Consider the following 21784-nt stretch of genomic DNA (forward strand, 5'->3'; position numbering starts at 1 on the left):
CAAAGATTATAAGAACAATTTCAAATTCCTAATTTTTATGTTGAAATTCACCAAATTTATCATTCAAATAACTTATAAGCTATTTATAAGCGATATATTTGTCTAGTGTATATTAATTATTCATAAAAAAATATTCTCATGTACACAAGTTCTAGCTTAAATGACAAAAATATGTCAATATTGTTAGGTCGGACGTTATGATCGGAGTTCGAACCCCGACTCCATCACTTGTGTGTGTGTGAGTTTATCATGGCTTTGTCATTTCACCTATATAAAAGAAAAACATACAAAAAATCTATTATGTTATAAGACAAAAATAAGAGAAAGACAATACTCTTAGTTTTAGTTTTGATAGTAATGTGTAAAAGAATGAATGAATATGGATAAGCATGGATAAGATGGACATTTTATATGTATCTTCTTTTATTAAATTTAATATCTAAAACTATATATAAAAAGATATAAAAAAATTTGGTGTAAACTTTTTATAATACCAGCAATACCACTTTTTTTTTTAGCAGTAATTTTTTTTAATAAATTAGATGGTTAACACAATTTAAGTATGCGATTAACACGGTAAATTGATAGTTAATGAATGAAATAAGATGTCACAACTTATCAATCACCCTATAAACACACAATTAACGGTAATTTTTAACTCCGTTAACTACGATTTTAACGTATATATATTTGAACACAAATTCTGATTAACCAAAATCATATATAATTGAAAATCTAAAAATCTTGTATATTAGAACATATCCGAATGATTAATGGATATATGAGTGTATTTTTTTTGACACAATATATGTGTGTATTTGAAATGTTTAAAAATTGTGGACAATAGTTACTATGGTGAGTGATGAATGACATCTAATGAAATTTCAGTTTTAAAAAAATAGTTTCAGTTAGAGCTTAGCAGAAAGTAACAACCATAAGTCATAACAGAAAGTAACTGAAATTAAAACTAATAACTGATATCATAAACCTAACTAATTAACTGATATATCTGATTCTATTAGTTAAAATTATAGTAGTACCAATTATTTATTTATGCATATTGTTGATTTTATTAGATAAGTGAAAAAGAGAACAAAAGTGAAAATTTCATTAGAATAATTTCTATTTCTATATAGCATACATTTTAGTACGCTCATTATTTAATATCTCAGAATCTGACATAACAACTGAAACTGAAAAAGACCTTGACCTGCTACCCATTGAAGATCTCCTTATACTCGAAGCTTCGATTCGATGCTGAATAACCCAATAACACATAGTACCTAATGTAGTAGCCATTATAGTTGTTCCAATTACAGTTACTCCAATTGCAAGCCACCTTTGATCTTTCCCAACAACGATGAAAGACAAAGCCAAAAACGAAACGGAAATAAGCACACAAGCTAACCACATTAGTTTGTTAATTATAGCCATCATTTGCTTCTTTGCTTTGCTTTCTATAACAACTATTGAAGTTTGAACCACCACAACCGCTAGGGAAATGAAAAGTGCGAATGAGTCGAAGATGAAGAAGATTATAAACGCGGGATTTGGAGCTATGTTTGCTTCGCCGAGGGATTTTCCTTTAGGAATTTTTTTTGGATCGTCCGCGAATTGGCCTGGGACGGTGAAGATAGCTGCGAATGCGACTGTTGCTATGAGGACTGCGACGACGGTTGTTGAGTTTATTGCGTTGTTGAGTCCTTCTGTGTGCATTTTGTTTAGACGTTTTGCGATTCCTTGAACACTTTTTCGCGTTTGGCGTGTGTGTTCTAGTTGGTGATGGACTTCATGCTTTATGTCGCTGACTGTTTGTTTTAATTCTCTAGTTGCAGCTGTTTTTGGTTGAGATTTTATTGATTTGCCACTTTGAATACCATGTTCTGCTAGAATGCTTTTTACTTCAGAATTTCCTGTTTTTTCAGCTGTGTCTAATGCTGTTTCGCCACTTTTGTTTACTGCCATGCCATTTGTTTCACTCTGTCCAAGTATCAACTTGATGATCTGCATAAACAAAAGTTAAAAGAGTTAATTTATTTAGCATCTACCCTGAATAATCTAACAATACAAATCACACAATACATACAATTCAATTTTGCACGAAGAATATCATATCATGTTCTAAGATCTACGCTATTACTTATTAGAATTATAATCATGCTCTTTCCCCCCAAGAGTTACAACAGATTGTGTTTTGGGATTAGGCATGTCTGACACGCATCAGTGTCCGATATGCATATGATGCGTGTCAGCATCCTATTTTTTACACTAGAAGTGTTGACATGTTTGTGTCATATTAGGTGTCCGTGTCAGAGTCTGTGTTTTGTAGGGTATCAGTGGAAAAAACGTGTCTTCTATCTCTTATAATGAAAAGAGATAAAGTCTCGGCAGAGTTTATAAAGGATATTCATCACTTTATAAGCCAGTTTTGTAAAATTGAATTAGGCCCAACCAAAATTCTATGATAGTATCAAAGTCTATCCATTGCACGTTATCCATGTACCAAGCCCAATAGTGTTGTGTAAGGGGGTATTTATCGGGAAAACCTAAGTCACACTTTGCACAAAGATAAAGGCGTCAACCTTTTGCACCTTATAAACCAGTTATCTAGGGATGAGTTAGGCATATCCCAAATTCTTTTTTTGACGGAGATAATGTGTTTATCGACAAAGATGATGATCTAAATGACAATCTAGTTCTTGTCAACATGGCCTTATATATGAAGTAACTGTTTGAGTAAATGTTAGCAGAATTATTGCTGGCAAAGTCAAATTTACCTGAGTTCTGCCCTTCCTGGTTGCTATATGCAATGCTGTATTACCCTTATTATCAACCAAGTTTATTGTTGACGGATCTGCTTTTATCAACTCCTCTACCACCACAAGATTCTGTCCCTTCACTGCCATGTGAAGTGCCGTCTGTCCCTTTTTATCGGTCCTTGTTACAACACCAGGTTCCTTCTCTAGAACCGCTTTCAAAACCTCCAAATGTCCATTTCTTGCAGCAGAATGCAAAGCTGTTTTACCATTACTTCTAGCAATGGTTGCTAAGCTACTACCTGCTTCTAATAGAAATTTCACTATCTCAGTGTGGCCTTGTGTTGCAGCTGTGTGTAAGGCTGTGGTGTTGGATGGATCCACAGTCATTGATAATTCAGGATGTGCTTCCATTAGGATCTTTACTATATCTACAAACAAAGAAAACTGTTAGAACAAAAGCCATGGTTTAAAAAAATCTGATACGAAAATGCAGACAAATAGCACATGAGATTTGATCACGAAGTTCGGCTAATTGTGCCTGAATCTGCAACTGTAGTAGAATGACCAAGAACCTTTCTATTGTTCATGCTTATGATTACATATTATAACTTTGTGTTTAAATACTTAGGTCCAGTTTATAAGACGAGAGCGACGTGTCGATTTATCAGTAAGCTATGAGTCATACCCTAAAAAAAGAGGACTGAGAATCCGTTTGAAAATCACACAAGCATCACAAAAAAAAATTAGGGACTTGGTGCTATAAAACTCTACTCAGGCTCTTAAAAGAGGTCTACAGCCACAATTTGGATTGCCACATCAAGGTTTTCAATGTTTTCACAATTGTAATTAAGGCTGCTGCATTAGCAGCTTTTGACTGTGATTTTTACACCATCAAATATCGCGACGCATCTACAATCGTGATTTAAAATATTGACTCCTCTCTTCTCTCGTTTTCACACAACACAAAAAAACAATCAATTGAAAAAACTACATCAAAGACATACCTAAAGATTATAAACAAAAGTCTATCACTGCAATTCGGATCGCAATATTAAAGTTTTTGCATCCCAACAATCGTAATTAAGGCTATATCCGCATCATTTTACTGTGATTCTCCGTAGTATCAAAGATCGTGATGCGAAAACAATTATGATTTCAAACATTGACTTTACTCATGACTCCTTTTCACAAAACACAAAGGAACAAGAAATTAAAAAACTCCATCAAAAACATACCTAAATCTCCTTGTTTAGCAGCAATATGAAGTGCATCAAAACCATTTCTCGCTTTAATTCCAGCATCAACAAGATCATAATACTGAATCATCTCTCTAACCATATCAACATAACCATACTCAGCAGCAACATAAAGTGCTGTTTCTCCACCTTGATTCTGCTTATTAAATATTTCACGCAGTTTACTCTCTTCAGCACCATCAACTGTATCCTTCAAAGAAGCCATATTTCCTGCTCTTGCCGCAGAATGTAAAGGCGTATCATCGCGCTTCCCTGTCAATTGTTTCGTCATTTTCTTCCTTTGAGCTCTTACTGGTGGTGCAGCCTGAGGCTGCATAGTTTCTGCTTCTGTGTCCATTGGATTCATTTCACCAAAATAATGAACCCCTTTTGTTCTTAGCTTCAATTAGTTCACCAAAATATTCCTTTTCTTCATTCAAACAAAAACACAAACACAAACACAAAATCAACATCAGCATCTTTCACCACAAATAATTGTTATCTGCTAAAAACAACTCAAAGAAGAGAATCATCATAATCAATATACAATACCATAGAATTTTTTTTTACAGATTAATTCTCCTGTTGATGATTCTGTCAGACTCCAAAACCATTGCTCTGATCAACAAAAAAAAAAAAAAAACTTCAAATTAAAAGTTGAAACAAGTTCAACAAGAAATAATTTTTATTGCATTTTCTTCATCTTTGAGTTAAGAAAAGAAAAGAAAAAAAAAAAAAAAAAGCATATACATATCACAGATGGTATGAAACATTTCATCAAATAGGTGGTAGGAAGAATCTCACCATATCTGTGTGTTCCACTAAAAAAGCAATGAGATTTAAGGGTAGCTTTTAGGGAACTAAGTAATATATGATGTTATTGGTGTAGGACACCCTGTAACAAAAAAAAAAAAGAACTTTGATGATATGCTATTAATATAGAGATAGTAAATGGTATTTAGAAGGAAGTGGACAAGAAGAAAAAGAACAAAAGAGGTTAAGACACTAAACTCACATGTAAATAACAACTTTCTGTGAATCTAAATCAGAGATATAACAAAATATAAGCAAAATTCACATTTTTAGGTTCATTATATATTTGATGTATCTTGAACAGATACGCCAAATATACAATGAATCTAAAAAGATGAAATGTCTAAATATATTAAATATACAATGAATTTAAAAAGGTGGATTTTGATTCTGAATATTTATGGACTATCTATTTTACCATATTTTTATTGTGGATATTTTTATTGTGGTAAGTGTGAAGTGAATTAAGTTCGACGCTGTTTAGAAAAGTGAAGAGAATCAATAAACATAATACTTTGAGAATCAATAAACATAATACTTTGAAGTTTTGGGTAAAAACGTGATGTTCAACTCACTTGTAAATTTGTTCCGAGTTTAATGTGGATGATTCTCTTGACCGCTGTCACAAAGGAAATACTCTTTCCGTTCTAAAATATAAGAGAAAATTGATAAAAAATAAACATTTTTTTTATTATACATAGCTGAATGCTGAGAGATATACACGCACCAACAGCTAACAGGAACAAAAAAAGGCAGTGATGATGAAACCAGAAAGTGTAGTTGCAAAATATTTGGCAGAATCAATCAATCAATCAAAAATAAAGAGAAGTGTAAATCACAGAACAAAAAAAGAAAAAAGAAGAAAGAAACAAAGTGTTGGGAAAAACTACTAGTAAATCACACAATTTTCAATACAAAATTGCTATTAAAGTACACTAACAGATATTTTTTTTTTCTTTTATAAAACGGAAAAAAATTGTTGCGAAAACAAAATACAATAGTGTGGGAGAAATGAAATAGAGAGGACAAGAATGAATTAATTAAGAATAATAGGAAAGGGTCCCACAAAGGAATTAATAGAACCACGCGCGGTTAGATTCGCTGTGGCGCGAGTGGAGAGAGTGTTTAAGGAACAGTATGCACAAGTTGACTCCTCCTTTATCGTTAGTTTCAGTCCACGTTATCCACACTTTTTTATCACATCTTTTTTTTCTTCTTTTTCTCGTTTAATTTAAAAAATTGAATACCATACAAAAAATAAATATTATTAGACGTGCTTTTGTAAAAATTATTGAGCTTGGATGTCAAATTCATTTTTTAAAATTGAATTAAACCACTTACACAAGTTTTATTAAAACTTTTTTTAATGATAAAATAGTACCGTACAAATATTAGCACTTCAACACTCAAGTAAGTCACAACTCAAGATGAATATGTATGAAATGGATGAAATGTGAATACCTTGGGAATTAGTGCAATAACGTGTATATATATAGGAAGTAGTGGGAATAGCCATCTTGAGAAACCCACAGTTTGAGTGGAACGAAAAGTATATTTTTCTGTACATGAGTCATTTATCCCACTGTAAATAGTGCAGCAAAAGAGCTGACAATGGTCACTTATCTGCTATGGACTATGTTATTGGGTCTAAAAGAGACTGATACGCCTTAGATTGGAACGAGACTGAGCTATGTTGGACATAGGATGTTATTGGGTTGCCAACATTGTGGACCCTGGTCCAATCCGCAACAATTTGTAAGTGCTTTTATAATAAATTCACGCAATTTCTTACTTGAACGTCAAACTATCTTACGGTAAACTTTAAATCTCTCACATCAACAATGTCTTGTACTATACCCTCCCTTCATAACCATCGTTTCAAGTGACTTTTTACTTTTACAACCACAATTCTTCTCATCAAGTAAGATAAATATTTTTAGTCAATTTATGTACAAATGACCCAAATTTTTAACTCCACTATAGAGTGTCTAAGTCTAATTGACTAAATGCCGATCTACATGACAAAGGATAAGATAAATCTAACTAATTAATGTTTGATAGATTCATAAGGTCAATAATGGCCCTCACAATTTCCCCTTTTTAAATGGAAAATGCTTCCTTCAAAAATCTAATTTAAGGGCATAAACAAACACATATGGAATTTGTTTTGTACATGCGGTGCATAAACGAATGTTGATATTAATATGTTCCATTCCATTTGGTGACCCGACAAACTCTGAAATTATCATGTGAGTTTATCCATGCCATGAGTATAGATAGATGGAGATAGATTTCAGGGTGAGTTTTTTTTTTCCTTTCTTTATTACCAATAATTGATAATTGGTAACTGATTTTATATAAAAAAATAAAATAATTGATAACTGATTGTTTCTTAAGCATTTCGATGAAAAAAAGTTTGTTTATAACTTCAAACTTCAAAGTTTAAATATAATTTTAGTTCTTACAATATATTATAATTTTTTTGTTTTTTTTGTTTTTACCCTATAAATTTTGTGTTTGAATTTGTAAATTTAAAAATTATTTCTTTTAATTTACAGGTTGATTTTATAGATCACGTTGCATGGTGATATTGGACTTCATTCTACATATGATGTTAGAGAGTAAAAATATTAAAGTTTAAATTTGCCGAACACAAACAATTTTTTTTTTTTACTTAGACTAATGCAAAAAATAGCTATAATTGCAGAGACTAAATTATATTTAAATTTAAATTATTATTATGAATATTTAAAAGTTATTATTTATTTCTATATGATTGTTGACAATGGTTTAATTTTCACTCCAATACAATGAATTCGACGAGCAATCTAGGATTTGAATTAGATCCTCGAGGATTCTTCAGTGAACAGGTTTACGATTGTTTTGAATGTATGAAATTGTTAGTGTCTTTTAGGGTAATTATAGTCTAAATGCTATGAATTGTAAAGGTAAATTGCATTAAAATAAGTCGAGTTTCATACATCAATCAGAAACATCCATATAAGAAGTTATCCTTGCGTGTTTTGTGTGTTAGCATGCATGTGTATTTATGTTTTATGCAATGTATTTCTCTATTGAAATTAATGAACTCCTTAAAACAGTTTAAGTTTCTTCTATTTGTAAGAAAATTTGAAAACTTGAGTAATTGCCTTCGAAAACAGTTCACTCCAATCTTCATATGTTGTTTGAATTTGAATTCTGGCGGAAAAACTCATCTTTTTGGCGCTCTTATCTTTTGTCTTTCAGATCTCATATTTTTATTTTTTGGAAATACTATATAGAAAAGATCAGAGACCAAATTAGAATCTCATATTTTCACAACCTTCTTCTCTTCCTCCTCCTCCTCCCACATAAAAGGCCCTCCTCCATGTGAGAACCCACACCCATGTACCGTCTACCAACTCCCTCATCCGCCGAATAAAGGAGTCACTCTACAAAGAAACAATAAATAGTCTATAAAATACCTCTCGAAGCAGCTGCATACAAAACATATCATATCCAGATGACATGATAGAATAGTATTGATGCATCATTCCCTAATTATTTTGAAACACAAAAAAAAAAAAAAAATATTTTCGTTACTTGCTGTAACTTTTCCCAACCTCACATGTCTCTCCATCAAAATGAGAAAGATTTACTCCTTGCTCCAAACCGATAAATCAGGAGATGAAGTTACCCCCATATCGTATTTTAATTTGCAACCCAAAATTTCTTCCACGATGATGAGTCATCCACCAACACCACTTTATTAGACAATTTAGTACCCTTAGATCCTTCACCCCTACATCATCTTTTCTAGCCCTACACATCCCCTACCATTTTACCCAAACAATTTGTAGACAATACCTATCTTTTATTTTAAAAATAAAATGTACGTTAGGGTTTCAGTTTAATATTGAATGTTCATCTTAAGATTTGTGTGGATGAAGTATAATTGTAAGTTGTTTGAACTTTAGGCTTTGTTTGGATAAAAAGAGAACGTGAAAGGAAAGAAAGTAAAAGGAAAAAATGTGAAAGGAAAGAAAGTGAATAGAGAAAATGAAAGGAATGTGAGATAGTGAATAGTGGGTGGAATGTGAGATGATTTTTTGGTTGTTTGAAATGAATGAAAGTGAGAAGAAAATGAAAGGAAAGAAAGTTTTAGAACTTAGTAAATGACACAAATACCCCTCCATTAACACTGTGTTTTGAACAACAGAAAGTGGAAGGAAAGAAGCTATGGAGGATGGAAAGTTTATAGGGAGTTGGGCTTCCCTCGTTTGAATCAGCAAGGAAAGAGGGAGGAATGATCAATTTTGGTGGGGTCCATAGCAAAAATTATTTCCGTCCACAACTGAGAAAGAAAGCTGGTGGAGATTGTTTAATTTTCGAAAAGACACTCATACCCTTGCTTTGTTTTGCGTGCATAGCTAATTTTCAATGGTGTTATACTACTACCAAGTTTATTCTCAAACAAAAACTCAGTAATTGGATTTGCAACACCTATTTAATGGAAACGTTATTTCAATAATTTAATTATAAATATATTATATATTAATATTATATTATAAAATATAATATAGAAATTTAACTATATAATAATATATACTATATTTTTACATTAATATTTTATACTTATTTAATGTAAGGGTATTTATGTCATATATATCTCTTTCTTTCCTTTCATTTTCCCTTCACTTTCTATTCACTTTCAATCCTTCAATATTCTTAAAATGGGATGTTTTCTGCTCATCTTTGGACGGAAAGGTTTTGTGGGTGGGGTTCACAAAAATTGTGTTTTCTTTCCTCTCTGACACGATAACCAAACGGTGGAATCACAATTTTCCATAAATTTTCCATCCTCTCTACTATCAATCCACCCACTTTCCCTTGAAACAAACAATGCATTAGACTAAGAGCTTGTTTGACCCAACTTTTTTTAGAGCTTATTCAAACAGCTTATACAATTTTTATATATTATTATTATAAGTTTGTCAAGATAGTTTATGATAAAATAGTTTATAAAATTACAATTTTTATCAATGTGAACTTATAAAATAGCATAAAACTCAATTTATTTTGCATAAACTGTTTGCATAAGCTCTAAAATAAGCTGGGTTAAACTGACCCTAAAAATTGATAAGATAATCACCTTAAAAAATTGATCAATACAATATTTGGCATTGTATGATGTGGTAACAATAGTATGACAACTAATTAATCTATAAAATTGGTTGAAACCAATCACGAAACAAATCATGTGATAATCAAATAGTGAGGTCACATGGACATGATATATATGGTGAGCAAGCAAGCAGCCATTCCAAAATCCAAATCCGCCGATTAACTGTTTTCAACATCATCTGACCGAAGGGCAACACCAAGACAAACAAACTTAAGGTAAGTGAAAATAATTCAGTAATTACTCACTCCAATGCATGCACGTGGGATTAATTTTTTTCTTTTATATTAATCCTCTTATTTTTAAGAAAATATTTTTGACAATTTAAAGTTTTGTTGTAAATTGAATTTGAAATATTCTGAACAATTAAAGTATCGTTTGACCTGACTTTTTTTCCTCTTATTTAGAGTTTATGCAAACAACTTATGTAATTTTTATATATTATTATAAGTTTGTCAAGGTAGTTTATGATAAAATAGCTTATAAAATTACAATTTTCACTAGTGTGAACTTATAAAATAACATAAAACTTAATTTATATTGCATAAGCTGTTTGCATAAACTCTAAAAAAATCTGGGCCAAACGGACCCTAAGAGCAGCTTATTCAATAGTACTTTTTTTTTTATCAAGATCAGTTTAGATTAATTTATTTTTAAATTCATGTGAAATAATTTATATAAATAAATAAGTTTTTTATGTATTATAATAAGCTCGTGAAAGTAATTTATAAAAAAAAGTATGAAGATATACTTTTATTAGTTAAAATATAAATAAACATAAAAACTTATTTATTGGATAAACTATTTTGTAGGAGTCAATTCAAACGGTTTAGACCAAATTACTTTGTTACTGGACTACATTTGCGCGTGAATTATATGAGTCTAACTAATTTATACTATTTTCATATTTTTTAATCAATAATATACCAAATCATATAAGTCTTTATTATTATAAAATAAAATAATAATACAAGTCTATACTCGTTTGGTCGTTGGAGATATGTCATCAGCCATGAACAACGTTGCTGTCACTCTCAAGTCACAGTGGCACACGATGCTGATGGATACTTATTATTATTACAAAGACCATATTATAAATTTTGGGTTGACATTGAAATAAATTAAAATTGACTAGGCATATTCATTTTAATTTTCTGGTTGTTGTTGATTATTGACTGAAAAACAATAATATAATACTTCCTACAATTACTCCATTATCCATGTTGGTTTACATCCCTTCATAACTATGGGAGTTCTTTTTTTAAAAAAAATAAAAATTTATTGTGAAGATTATGAAGACTTATTTATTAATGAGAACATGGGGCTAAGATTAATTATTAGTTTTTTGTAAATTAATTAAACAAATATTCATCTCTCATATAATTTTTCATTTGATTTTTTATGGTATTAAGAGAAAATCTAGTGGGGAAAAAGCCCTACTATATAATATGCATGCATCCATCTGTGAATGCAAAATTTATTTTGTTTAGATGTGTTAATTTTACAAAATTTTGTGCAACTTAAATCATTTTTATAACTTCTTTAAACTCTAAAATCATGTTAAATTTTTATATTAGAACCAATTTATCTGTTTAAAATTGTCTTGTGAAGACTCTTAAATTCTTTTCACACCTTCACTTTCAATATGTGATATATATACTTTAGTTTTTTACTCTAAGTATAGCCAAAAAAATAATGCTAAGAATCTGGTTTGGTCATATCATATCATGTACATACATTTCATACAGCATAGTCTAGTCACATTCGGCAGTAAGTAAGTAACTATGTTCATACCTTGTTTAGAGCCAAAATTAACACGATAGGTAGGCATAATTACAAAATATTAGGTGAGAATTTATAAGATTATTATGTAAAATAATTTAAACGAGAAAGCCTAGAACTATATTAAATTAATTATACAGTACAATTTCCAGATGAATGTTTTGGCTTTAAGAGGCCATCGCCTTCCTAGTTTAGTCTCTCTCACGGGCATGGTGGAAAGCTTCTTATATACTAGTTATAATAGTAATCTTAAATCAACAACAATACTAGTATAGGGGTATAATTGTCCACAAATTCTAACTTAATTGACAAAAGTATCGAAATTATTAAATGGAACAACGTGATCGGAGTTCAAATCTCGACTCCTCCATATATATAGTGTGTGAGTTTTCAATGACTAATTATATATATATATATATATATATATATATATATATATATATATATATATATATATATATATATATATATATATATATATATATTTGAACTATGAGGAGTTGCCACTCATGAGGACTATTTTGAAAACTTGGTATCCGGCCTTACGATCGACTAATCCAAAGGACCAGTCCCACCGCCCACTTGCGGGGCCTCATTTAAAGGCAGTTTTTTTTTTTTGCTCTGTATGAACTTAATCCACCGAAATTGGCACCAGGGGAAATCGAACCTGAGACATTGAGAGGTGCATACTCCAATGACTCAAACCAACACCACTAGACCAACCCGAAGTGAGTTACTTAGTTTGGGTCTTGCTAAAAAGGAAATAGAAAAAGTGTTGTGTTGTGTTAAAAAATTAAAATTTTAAAAGTGTTGAATATATAATTTTAAAGAAATTATTTTTACACTTAAATTTTAATAAATATCAAAGATACTTGTTAGCATTTACCATTAGATAACCAACAATATATTGATAGAGAGCATAAGACAAATCATCATGACCAGAGTTCGAATCCCAACTACCTCAATTGTATATGCGAGTTTATTATAACTTTCTTATTTCGTCTATGTACCTAAAAAAGAGAGCATAAGACAAATCAATTAGTTATTACATTTACATCATTCTCAAACACTCTCTACCGGGAATAGAAAATGACAAACTCACTCTAATATAATACCGGACGTAACCTACTTCCATGTAATAATAAATTTAATACATGCTAGAAATCCATCAGTGTCAAACACAACTCTTGAAAATGAAAACCATCCACATCCATCTTAAAATAATTGTCACACTTTAATTTTTATATAAGTAATGTATAATTTTAATCATCAATATTTATTGAAACAAATCCAATATATTATATATTAATATTAATTTATCTTTATAAAAGTTAATATATATATATATAGTAAAAAAAATTGTGTAAATAGTATACAGAATCAAACTGTAATATTTATTTTAAAACAAATGAAGTATTTATTCCTAGCATTCCATAAAGACTAAACAGCAGCCCCCAAGTATCAAACAAAGTTTTATTTTTCACACCAAGACATTGCAAATTATTCTGCATAAGGTTAGCCACCGGCTCAACTAATAATTGAAGTGTTTAGTTTCATATTTGAAAGGAAGCAAAAATTTAATTTTAGCATGTTTAGATGTTTTTAATTAAGTTTTTTTAATTCAAAATTGATTTTAAGAGTCTTTTTTGTTACATGAAGAAAAAGAAAACGATGAGAAATTAGAAGGAGGTTCTTGAATCACAACTAATAGATCTAAATTAATAGCGTCCATCTTTGCTAACACATTTGCAAAATCATAGCTTTTATTTTTTTTCTTTTTTTTTAAATCTACAAAAATTAATCTCTAAATTTTATTCATCATGGTACCACATTTTCTATAATATTCCCTCCGACCTTAATTATAAGCAAATTTTACTTTTTTAGATTTATTTGAAAATCAATATATTTGACCTTATGTAAGTCTAGATACATTGGTATTCAAATGAATCTAAAAAGTAGAATTTCCTTATAATTAAAATTAAGGGCGGAGGGAGTATGTAACAAACAAGTCCTAGGAATCTATTGGTTTTCGTTAAAAATGTCTGGAAATCTATTGGTTTTAGGGAGCAAATCTTCTTCCAAGGTGACGAATTATATGAATTGTTGTGGAATAGACTAGATAGTCCCTCCATGTTCCTCATCAGTTGTATGGTGGATTAGGCGTGTTAGAAATAAAATGTGCTTAGATAACGATTTTGTCTCTCATTTTTATCTCAGGATGCGAATTGTGGACTATGCCCACATGCTTAGAAAGTGTTTCTTCAATCAGAATGCGACTCCGGCCACTAAGCTAGGTAGATGGAATGCTCTTGGCGGCACTGAACGTGGATAGGAGCAGTATTGGTAACTCTGGTGTTTTCGGATTCGGGGTTTAATTCGAAATTCAGACGGAGCTTGGGTTCATGGTTTCTCTAGAAACTTAGGATTTTCAAACATCCTTCATGTAGAACTTATGGCAGTTATCAGGGTCTTCTCCTTGCTTGGGAGTTGAACATTAAAGAGTTGATGTGCTATTCCGATTTCGGGACTGCTATTAAATTGATTATCTTACATGTTGATGAGTGGCATCATTATACATCCATCATCTACAATATTAAGGACATCCTGGCTAGAGACTGCAGGGTCAAAATTGTTCATACTTTCCGGGAGGGTAATGCCTGCGCAGATTACCTAGCAAAGCATGAAGCTCGCAACAATGAAGTTTTTTCCACTATAGCCAGCCCACTTGTTGGAATAAGTCTTCTGCTTGCTAGCAGATGACAGATGCTAGTGGAACTTGGTTCTCGGGATAATTTCCCTATTTCTTTTCTGTTTTTATCTCCTATTTCAACAAAAAAAGAGTCCTAGAATTGATTGTCTCCAAAATTAATTCTGAATTGAAGTTAAGATTTGAATTCTATGTCTCTACAATTAATTTTGAGTCTCCAATATATTATTCAATTCATTTTTCACTTTACAATCAACTAATTTTTAGCTAGAATAATTTTCTAAAATTAATTAATTCTGTTACTGTAAAAATAATATTGTTTGTAGATTCACCTTTTCAGTTTTTAGCAATCTTGAATTTATAATGATCTATGTATTTTCAATTTGAATGAATACCTATTTTTTAGTCTCAAATAAAAAAAATCAACGCCACTATAATTTTGAATGATATCAGCCAAAAGTCATAATTTTTTTTTGATAAGTAAAGATAATTGTATTATAAGATAATTGAATGATCAGCCTTCAGCCATACGTCATAAGTTAAGAGATTTACTTTTTCCACCCTACGAGTTTCTCATTTTACCCTTCCGCTACTTAAGTAGCGGACGTGTAAAAAATGAGTAATTTTTGAGTTAAAAGCACCCTACCAAAATTTTTATAACATCTGCTAAGTAGCGGACGTTATAAAAATTTTGGTAGGGTGTTTTTAACTCAAAAAAATCTCATTTTTATAACGTCTGATACTTAAGTATCGGACAAAATCCTGAAAATCTCACATTTGAAGTACAAAGTCTCACATTTGAAGTACAACTTTCATAAAAAGTCTCGCATTTGAGGTACAACTTTCATAAAAAGTCTCACATTTGAGGTACAACTTTCATATAAAAATGAGAAATTTTTATAATATCTGCTACTTAAGTAGAGGACGTTATAAAAATTTTGGTATGATGTGGGATCTCAACTGGTTCAAAAACTAAACAATTTTAACACGTCCGTCACTTAAATGTCTAACAGTATTCCGTGACCTAAGTAGCGGACATGGGTAGTATGATAATTTCGTAGGACGCGCTCCAAAATTAGTGGCAAAAGTAAAACTCATAAGATAATTATACATAGAGAAAAAGTTAGTGTTGACAATTTAATTTGGAACCTTAAAAAAGGAAAAACGTTGCAAAGTTTATAGCTGTTTACTCCGATTCTTTCAATTTCAACAAAGAATTTGCAGCAGCAGAAGTTCTGCTTCTAGATAATTAGGAATGATTTAAAATATCTTGTATAAACTGAAATTATTATTTTATTCTAAAAGTCTCATTAAACTTCTTCATGAAGTCATAAGTAAAAGAAAACCATAATTATCTTCAAATTATACTATCATAGTCTAAAGTATACTGGCAATATATTAGATTAATGGTGGGGCAAAGAAAAGAAAAAGTTATCACTTTGACAAAGGTCTCATATCTATATAAAAAATGCATTAAATTTGTGTTACTAAGTATTCTTCTACGCCTAATCATTCATACACTTTATCGCAAGTCCTAATTCTTGAAAAAGGTTTCCTTGCCTACCAATTGAAATTGTATATATAACATTAAAATGTGCGAATATCATAAAATCATGATTTGGTACTGGATGCAATTCAACCAGAAAAGTTTCTTTTGGGTCCATGATTTGGTACGGATATTATAAAATGAAAAATTTGAGAAAAAAATAGTACTTTCAATGAATTAGATTTAGCTTGGCCTTTTGGAGCCTTATCTAATCTTACCAATCTCGACCCCATTGTTGACAACAAGAAAAAAGAGAATCACATTGTAGCTATAGCAAATACTATTGATATTACATCTAGACAGTATCTTATGTTTTGCTTGGTGGGGAAAGTCAGTTCCTAGTAACCAACCCTATTATCACAGAATATAGGAGCTCAGCTGCTCCAACCAACTTGTCACACTTTCATGACAAACATAAAAAGTTGTTCAGTTTCATTATGCTGTTAGTTGTATGCAATAATCAATTGCATGTTTTAACGCATTGTATATATAATCGATCATGTAAACACCAATCAGAGCACAACTTCGTTTTTCTCATTCTCAATGATACTTGGTATTATAAAATTCCAAACTGAATACAGACAATGCATAGAATAGTAATTTTGATCCCCCGCAACTGCGATCGCGACGGGGCTGGAACCACTTGATGCCAGAACTGACCCCCGAACCAGATTCAACTGGCGGTGAAAAACCAAAAAAAATAAAAATGCATAGAATAGTAATGTTCACTAGTTCAGTATTTACCAGTTATGCCATATAATATATATACAACATTGGATTGACTTGTGTATTTTATCTTGAGCATGAATTGATCACAAGCATCTATTGAATAAAATATGAGAACTGTTCTGGTGAAAGATTTCAGCCTGGTTAAAGTCCGTCTCAATCCGTTTCATTGGATGGGAAAGGTTCAATAGCACCAGCGATGTTGGAATGAAACTTAATTAAGCTGGAAAGAGAGACTCACTAAAACATCATGCAGGACAACTGAGAGCACTACATTACAAACCTCCATCAAGTAACCTTCCTGGTGCCAACCATCAATTTATAGAGAGCAAATCCGCCTCGGTGACAGCCAGGCATCTTAGAGGCCATATTTTCTAACTCAATCTGAAAAATACAAAACCAATAATGAGCAATGGTTTAAACACAAAAGGTAGGTGGTTGTAAATATAGGCAATAAAATGATCAATTTGAGTAACAATTTAACTAGGAATCGAAATAACAACCTTATGAGTCCAAACAAATCCTACCATGATCTAGAGAAAAAAAATATCACCGAGCATTTAGCTCTAGGTAAGTAGCTATTCGGGATCATCACTTCATCATGATATAGAAAAACTTCCTCAAAACCCATAATCATTTGATGGAAAATGCTAACAAGTGCCCTTAGGGCATTGTTTAAGGAACTAAAAGAGGTAGTAATTTTTGTAAAGAAAAGCGTGTATTTACAACTTTGATAAGTATTTGACTTGTATTTTCAAGACAATTTCTTTTAGGTTCTTTAAACAATGCTCTTAGGGAAGTTGTTAGCACAATTCATTTAATTGGTACTTTCTGTTACATGGATAGTTCAGAATAATTAACACCGCCACAAACAACTTTCCCTGTTCATATACGCCTCTTATAAATGCCACTACCAAAATAATGCAAATAATCTAACGTAAACACCCAAAAGATTAAAATAACCACATCTTTATTGTGAGTGGATTTCATGCCAACACAATAAAATTAAGTCTTAGATTTTTACCATTGGAACAGTATAGAGCTGGGTTGATTCATAGCCGTCTTGGGCACTGGAATAAAACTGCTGAACTTCCTTTGAGTCAAGATTGCATTTGATAAAGAAAAATGCGGCCGGTCTCACATTCAAATCCCTGCGAGATATACCAATGAAAGTCGGGATGCTCTGCATGACAAAAGATGAAAATTAGATACTCAGTCTTTGATCCCATCCAACTCCTAACTTAAAAAAAAATGTGAGAGGAGATTAGCAACGGAAACAGAATATTTATCAGCAATCAATCCACTCAAAGATGAGGTATATAACAACTATTAGGTGGCTCTGAAATTCACTCATTAATGGAAAAACTTTGTATATGGTTATCACTCAGTCAAATTCAAGTAAAAATGAACTTACAAGGGATAAAGCTGGCACTCCAATTTCTTCAACTACTTCACGAACTATGCTGTCAAACATCTCCTGTGAAACCTTGGCGTTGATAGACTCTGTTAACTCCTTTACATATTGATGGGACGTTATACCAATCTCTTGAGGCTGTCAATCATGAAAAAAGAATTCAATGTATAGCCATGTCTACATTGGAATTTTAAGTTTGAATATCCATAAATAGAAAGAACAATGCATCACCAACCTGAAAAACAAATCAAAGACTAATTTCAGAACTAAATGTTGATTTCATTATAGAATAATTAAACATCTGCACCACTAAAGAGTAGCAATAAAAGGATTCAGAACATTTATCTCACTATTGAATACCTCAGGATGGCCACCAGGGAAAACGAAATATCCAGGAAATTCACCAACATTATTACTTCGCTGTAATACAAGTATCTTATTGTCAATTGTCTCCACCACTGCACCATTTCCTAGTGGACTGGAGGTATACTGACAAAGAACAGAATCATCTGAAGAGACATAAGATATAGCCAAAAGATTAAGGCAGAAGGCGAATAAGGCAGAAAGAATATATAGACTTTTCTATATTGTTCTGTATGATTCCATCAGGTATTGTTCAAATGTTCAATAGCTTTTAATTGAAGGGATCAAATCAATCAAATTATCAATATTCAATACATTTAACCCCTTAAACTAAGTGATCATGCTTAAACTTTGAACAATATATGATGAAACTTAATGGTGCTTGTAGGCAGATAAATGAAAAATATGAATCTTAATGAACAAGCTTCTCTATCTTACTATATGAAAAATATGAATCTTACTGTCATGTGTGCACTTTCTTCCTATATCTACTAATTATATACAAGCTTCTCTATCTTACAACTCTGAAACAATGTTATCTTCTTAATGAACACAACACAAGGAAGCTTCTGATGGAGCAAAGGTAGTACTACAAAACAACTGTAGTACTTGAGTGAAAAAGGGAGCAAAGGTTAAATGTATTACCTTCAGATGGAACAAGGAACCTTTCCCACAAAGGACTTAAATTTGTTCCAACGAAGGTCCTGGAGCAAGTTTAACGATAACTATTATTTAGAAAATTGAAGGAAAGTAGAACAAACAAAAATAGCAATGAGATTAAACTATGCTTCGAGACAGCATTGGAAAGATCCTTTGTTGGTTTCAAACAAACACCAAAGATAACTAAGCGGTACATATGACATTTTGCTGCAAATAACTTCTGGAATAGTCTATTATATGATTTTGCATATAAGAGTATATATTACTAAAAAGGCATTGTAATATGTCATACACGTCTTTTTCAGCAAAGGACAACCATTAAGTTTGAGATTTAATTTGAAAATACAAAAAGTTTCCAACAAATTTATGACTTTAATTCGTATTAACCTTTCAGTGATGAACGCACATTGGAAGTCATGAACATGAGCATCAAAATATATACAGATTAAGATCGACATAGCATCCACGTAAAAAAATGAAACTAAAATTATTATTCAAGATTCGATAAGCATTGTAATCCTATCAATATCACTAACAATGATAAATAAGAATGCAACAATTAATTACAAGGGGCACTGAGAAGCAACCTATAATCTGTCAAACCTAGTCGGAGGCATACATGTGGTTCATTGTTGGGTTCACCTCCAGTCTGCAAAACTTGCCCTCCATACTGTGGTATTTTCAACAAAAAAGAAGATATACACACTATTAGGGATAGTCCTTGGCAAAGTATCTAGTCAGAGCATCAAACTTCAACCTTGCGAGAATAAAGAGTCCCAGATACATAACTAACTATTAACAAACTAATCTCTAATATGTGTTCTTGACAAGTGTATTCTCAGGAAGAACTAAGACCAATTTGAGTGTAAGTTGCCTAGCTGGTTGCTTAAAAATAAGCAACTTTGCCTAAATTTTCTACATCGGAGTTCGATTTTGCAACATAGATGATTGCTTAAAATTAAGCAATGCACCTTATATTTGCAATGGATAAAGAAGATTTCTTATTATTAAAAATATACTTTTTTATGTTTAACCTCAGCGAAAATGAACAAAAAGAAATAGAAAAAATGCGGATGAATTGCTTAAAGATTGTTTAACAATGGCATTGTGGGATGACTTTAGTTTAAAGTTGTTAAGCAACTCAAATTATTTTTCTCTCATTGGAAATGCCATAAGAAAATCTCAATAACAAGAATCACATCACATACCCTGAATTTATTTCCATTGAACAGCGATTTGTTCTGTACACTCCTCTGCTCCCATATCTGCGCAACAGAAAAAACTAATAAGCTACGATATGAAGCATAGACACTCCTCAGATTAGGCGTGTCCTGTCGGTGTCTGACACAGACACAACACTAACACATATGATTCCAATAAAATCACGTCACTTTCTCAAATTATTATCAGTGTCATGCGTGTTTGTATCCGTGCTTCATAGGGCTATGAGACAGGATACCGACACACTACACTAATAAAGTTTTGAGAATAATTCAATGTGTCGGTGTCGCATTGGACACTGATAGTCTCACATGTGTTGGACACAAAACACGACTTCAATCAGAAGTGTCGGTGCTATAGAGATATAATAAGCATAAAAATAAACTAATAATAAATCCAAGTAAGTAACTAAAGAATGAATATAGAAATGGATGAATGCGATGAACCTGAGAGATGGTGTTTTCTAAGGTGAGGTCAGAATGAGGGATCCGATCGTAGGCGTGACTGAATTGGACAGAAACCTTAAAAATAGAGATATAAATTGGTAGATTATTAAGGGAAAAGAGAGTGATACGAAATGGAAATTGATTGAACCTGTGAGGGAGAAAGACCAGAAGGAAATGACACAAGAAGTTTGAAGGAAGAAGGTTCTTTGTTACTGGAATCACTAGCTTCGTTCTCCATGGCAAGATTAAGATGATGATACAGAGAGTTAGTTAAGAGAGTGAATGCTTGTAGTTGAACTTAGGCATTTTAATTTGATTCACAAATGGGATCCCCATGGGAATTTCGTCTTTGGGTTGTTAATTAAACTAGTCATGAAATTCCACTTTTAAAGATCGATTACTACTTGGGTGTTCGGAGTTCAAATCCAGTCCTGAAATTTTATCTTTCATTTTAGGGAGATTTTGTTCCTAAACATCTATTTTATATATTTATATTTTTACACTATATAAATAAAAATTTGTTTTTATAGGTGATGTTTTTTTTTTTTTGACACATAGGTGATGTTTATTATTGTCCTAAGATTCACAATATAATTTCTTAATTTTTTTATTTGTTTTATGATTAAATTTTATTTTTTTGGTCAAGTAGATAATACAATGTCCTATCAATTGAACTAAACTCACGAGACAAAATATATATATATATATATATATATATATATATATATATATATATATATATATATATATATATATATATATTTTGTCTTAAATGAAGTGGTAATTCATTGAAATTAAACTCACATATAATTGTGAGGTCCCGGATTCGAACCCAGGTCACGACGTCCGGCCTAACAATTTCGACATTTTTTCCGGTTGAGCTAGGATTTATGGAACAAATTTCCGGTTGAACAAATTTTGATGTATAAATAGTATAATTGAAAATAATGA

The 21784-nt window shown here is 31.5% G+C and overlaps 2 protein-coding genes across 7 annotated transcripts; both read right to left on the reverse strand.

Moving 5' to 3' along the window:
• Positions 1–1088: 1088 nt before the first annotated feature.
• On the reverse strand, positions 1089–5026 carry LOC123924201 (ankyrin repeat-containing protein At5g02620-like). 6 transcript variants are annotated; one of them, XM_045977013.1, is made up of 6 exons: positions 5010–5026; positions 4799–4889; positions 4547–4612; positions 3995–4424; positions 2778–3187; positions 1089–2004 (listed from the first exon to the last, which is right to left on the reverse strand). In XM_045977013.1, exons 4-6 carry the CDS (start codon positions 4359–4361, stop codon positions 1129–1131), a joined length of 1653 nt encoding a protein of 550 aa, XP_045832969.1. In that variant the 5' UTR covers positions 4362–4424; positions 4547–4612; positions 4799–4889; positions 5010–5026; the 3' UTR covers positions 1089–1128. The 6 variants fall into 6 exon arrangements, with proteins under 6 accessions (XP_045832969.1, XP_045832970.1, XP_045832968.1 ...); XM_045977014.1 differs by lacking the exon at positions 5010–5026 and having other exon boundaries at positions 3995–4419; positions 4799–4956; XM_045977012.1 differs by lacking the exon at positions 5010–5026 and having other exon boundaries at positions 4799–4956.
• Positions 5027–16505: 11479 nt separating this feature from the next.
• On the reverse strand, positions 16506–21311 carry LOC123924202 (nudix hydrolase 9). The gene is made up of 9 exons (XM_045977017.1): positions 20982–21311; positions 20834–20908; positions 20375–20431; positions 19754–19836; positions 19152–19210; positions 18504–18652; positions 18144–18281; positions 17754–17912; positions 16506–17113 (listed from the first exon to the last, which is right to left on the reverse strand). Exons 1-9 carry the CDS (start codon positions 21069–21071, stop codon positions 17018–17020), a joined length of 906 nt encoding a protein of 301 aa, XP_045832973.1. The 5' UTR covers positions 21072–21311; the 3' UTR covers positions 16506–17017.
• Positions 21312–21784: the final 473 nt, after the last annotated feature.

Source organism: Trifolium pratense, linkage group LG4, assembly GCF_020283565.1.
Source record: "Trifolium pratense cultivar HEN17-A07 linkage group LG4, ARS_RC_1.1, whole genome shotgun sequence".
NCBI lineage: Eukaryota > Viridiplantae > Streptophyta > Magnoliopsida > Fabales > Fabaceae > Trifolium > Trifolium pratense.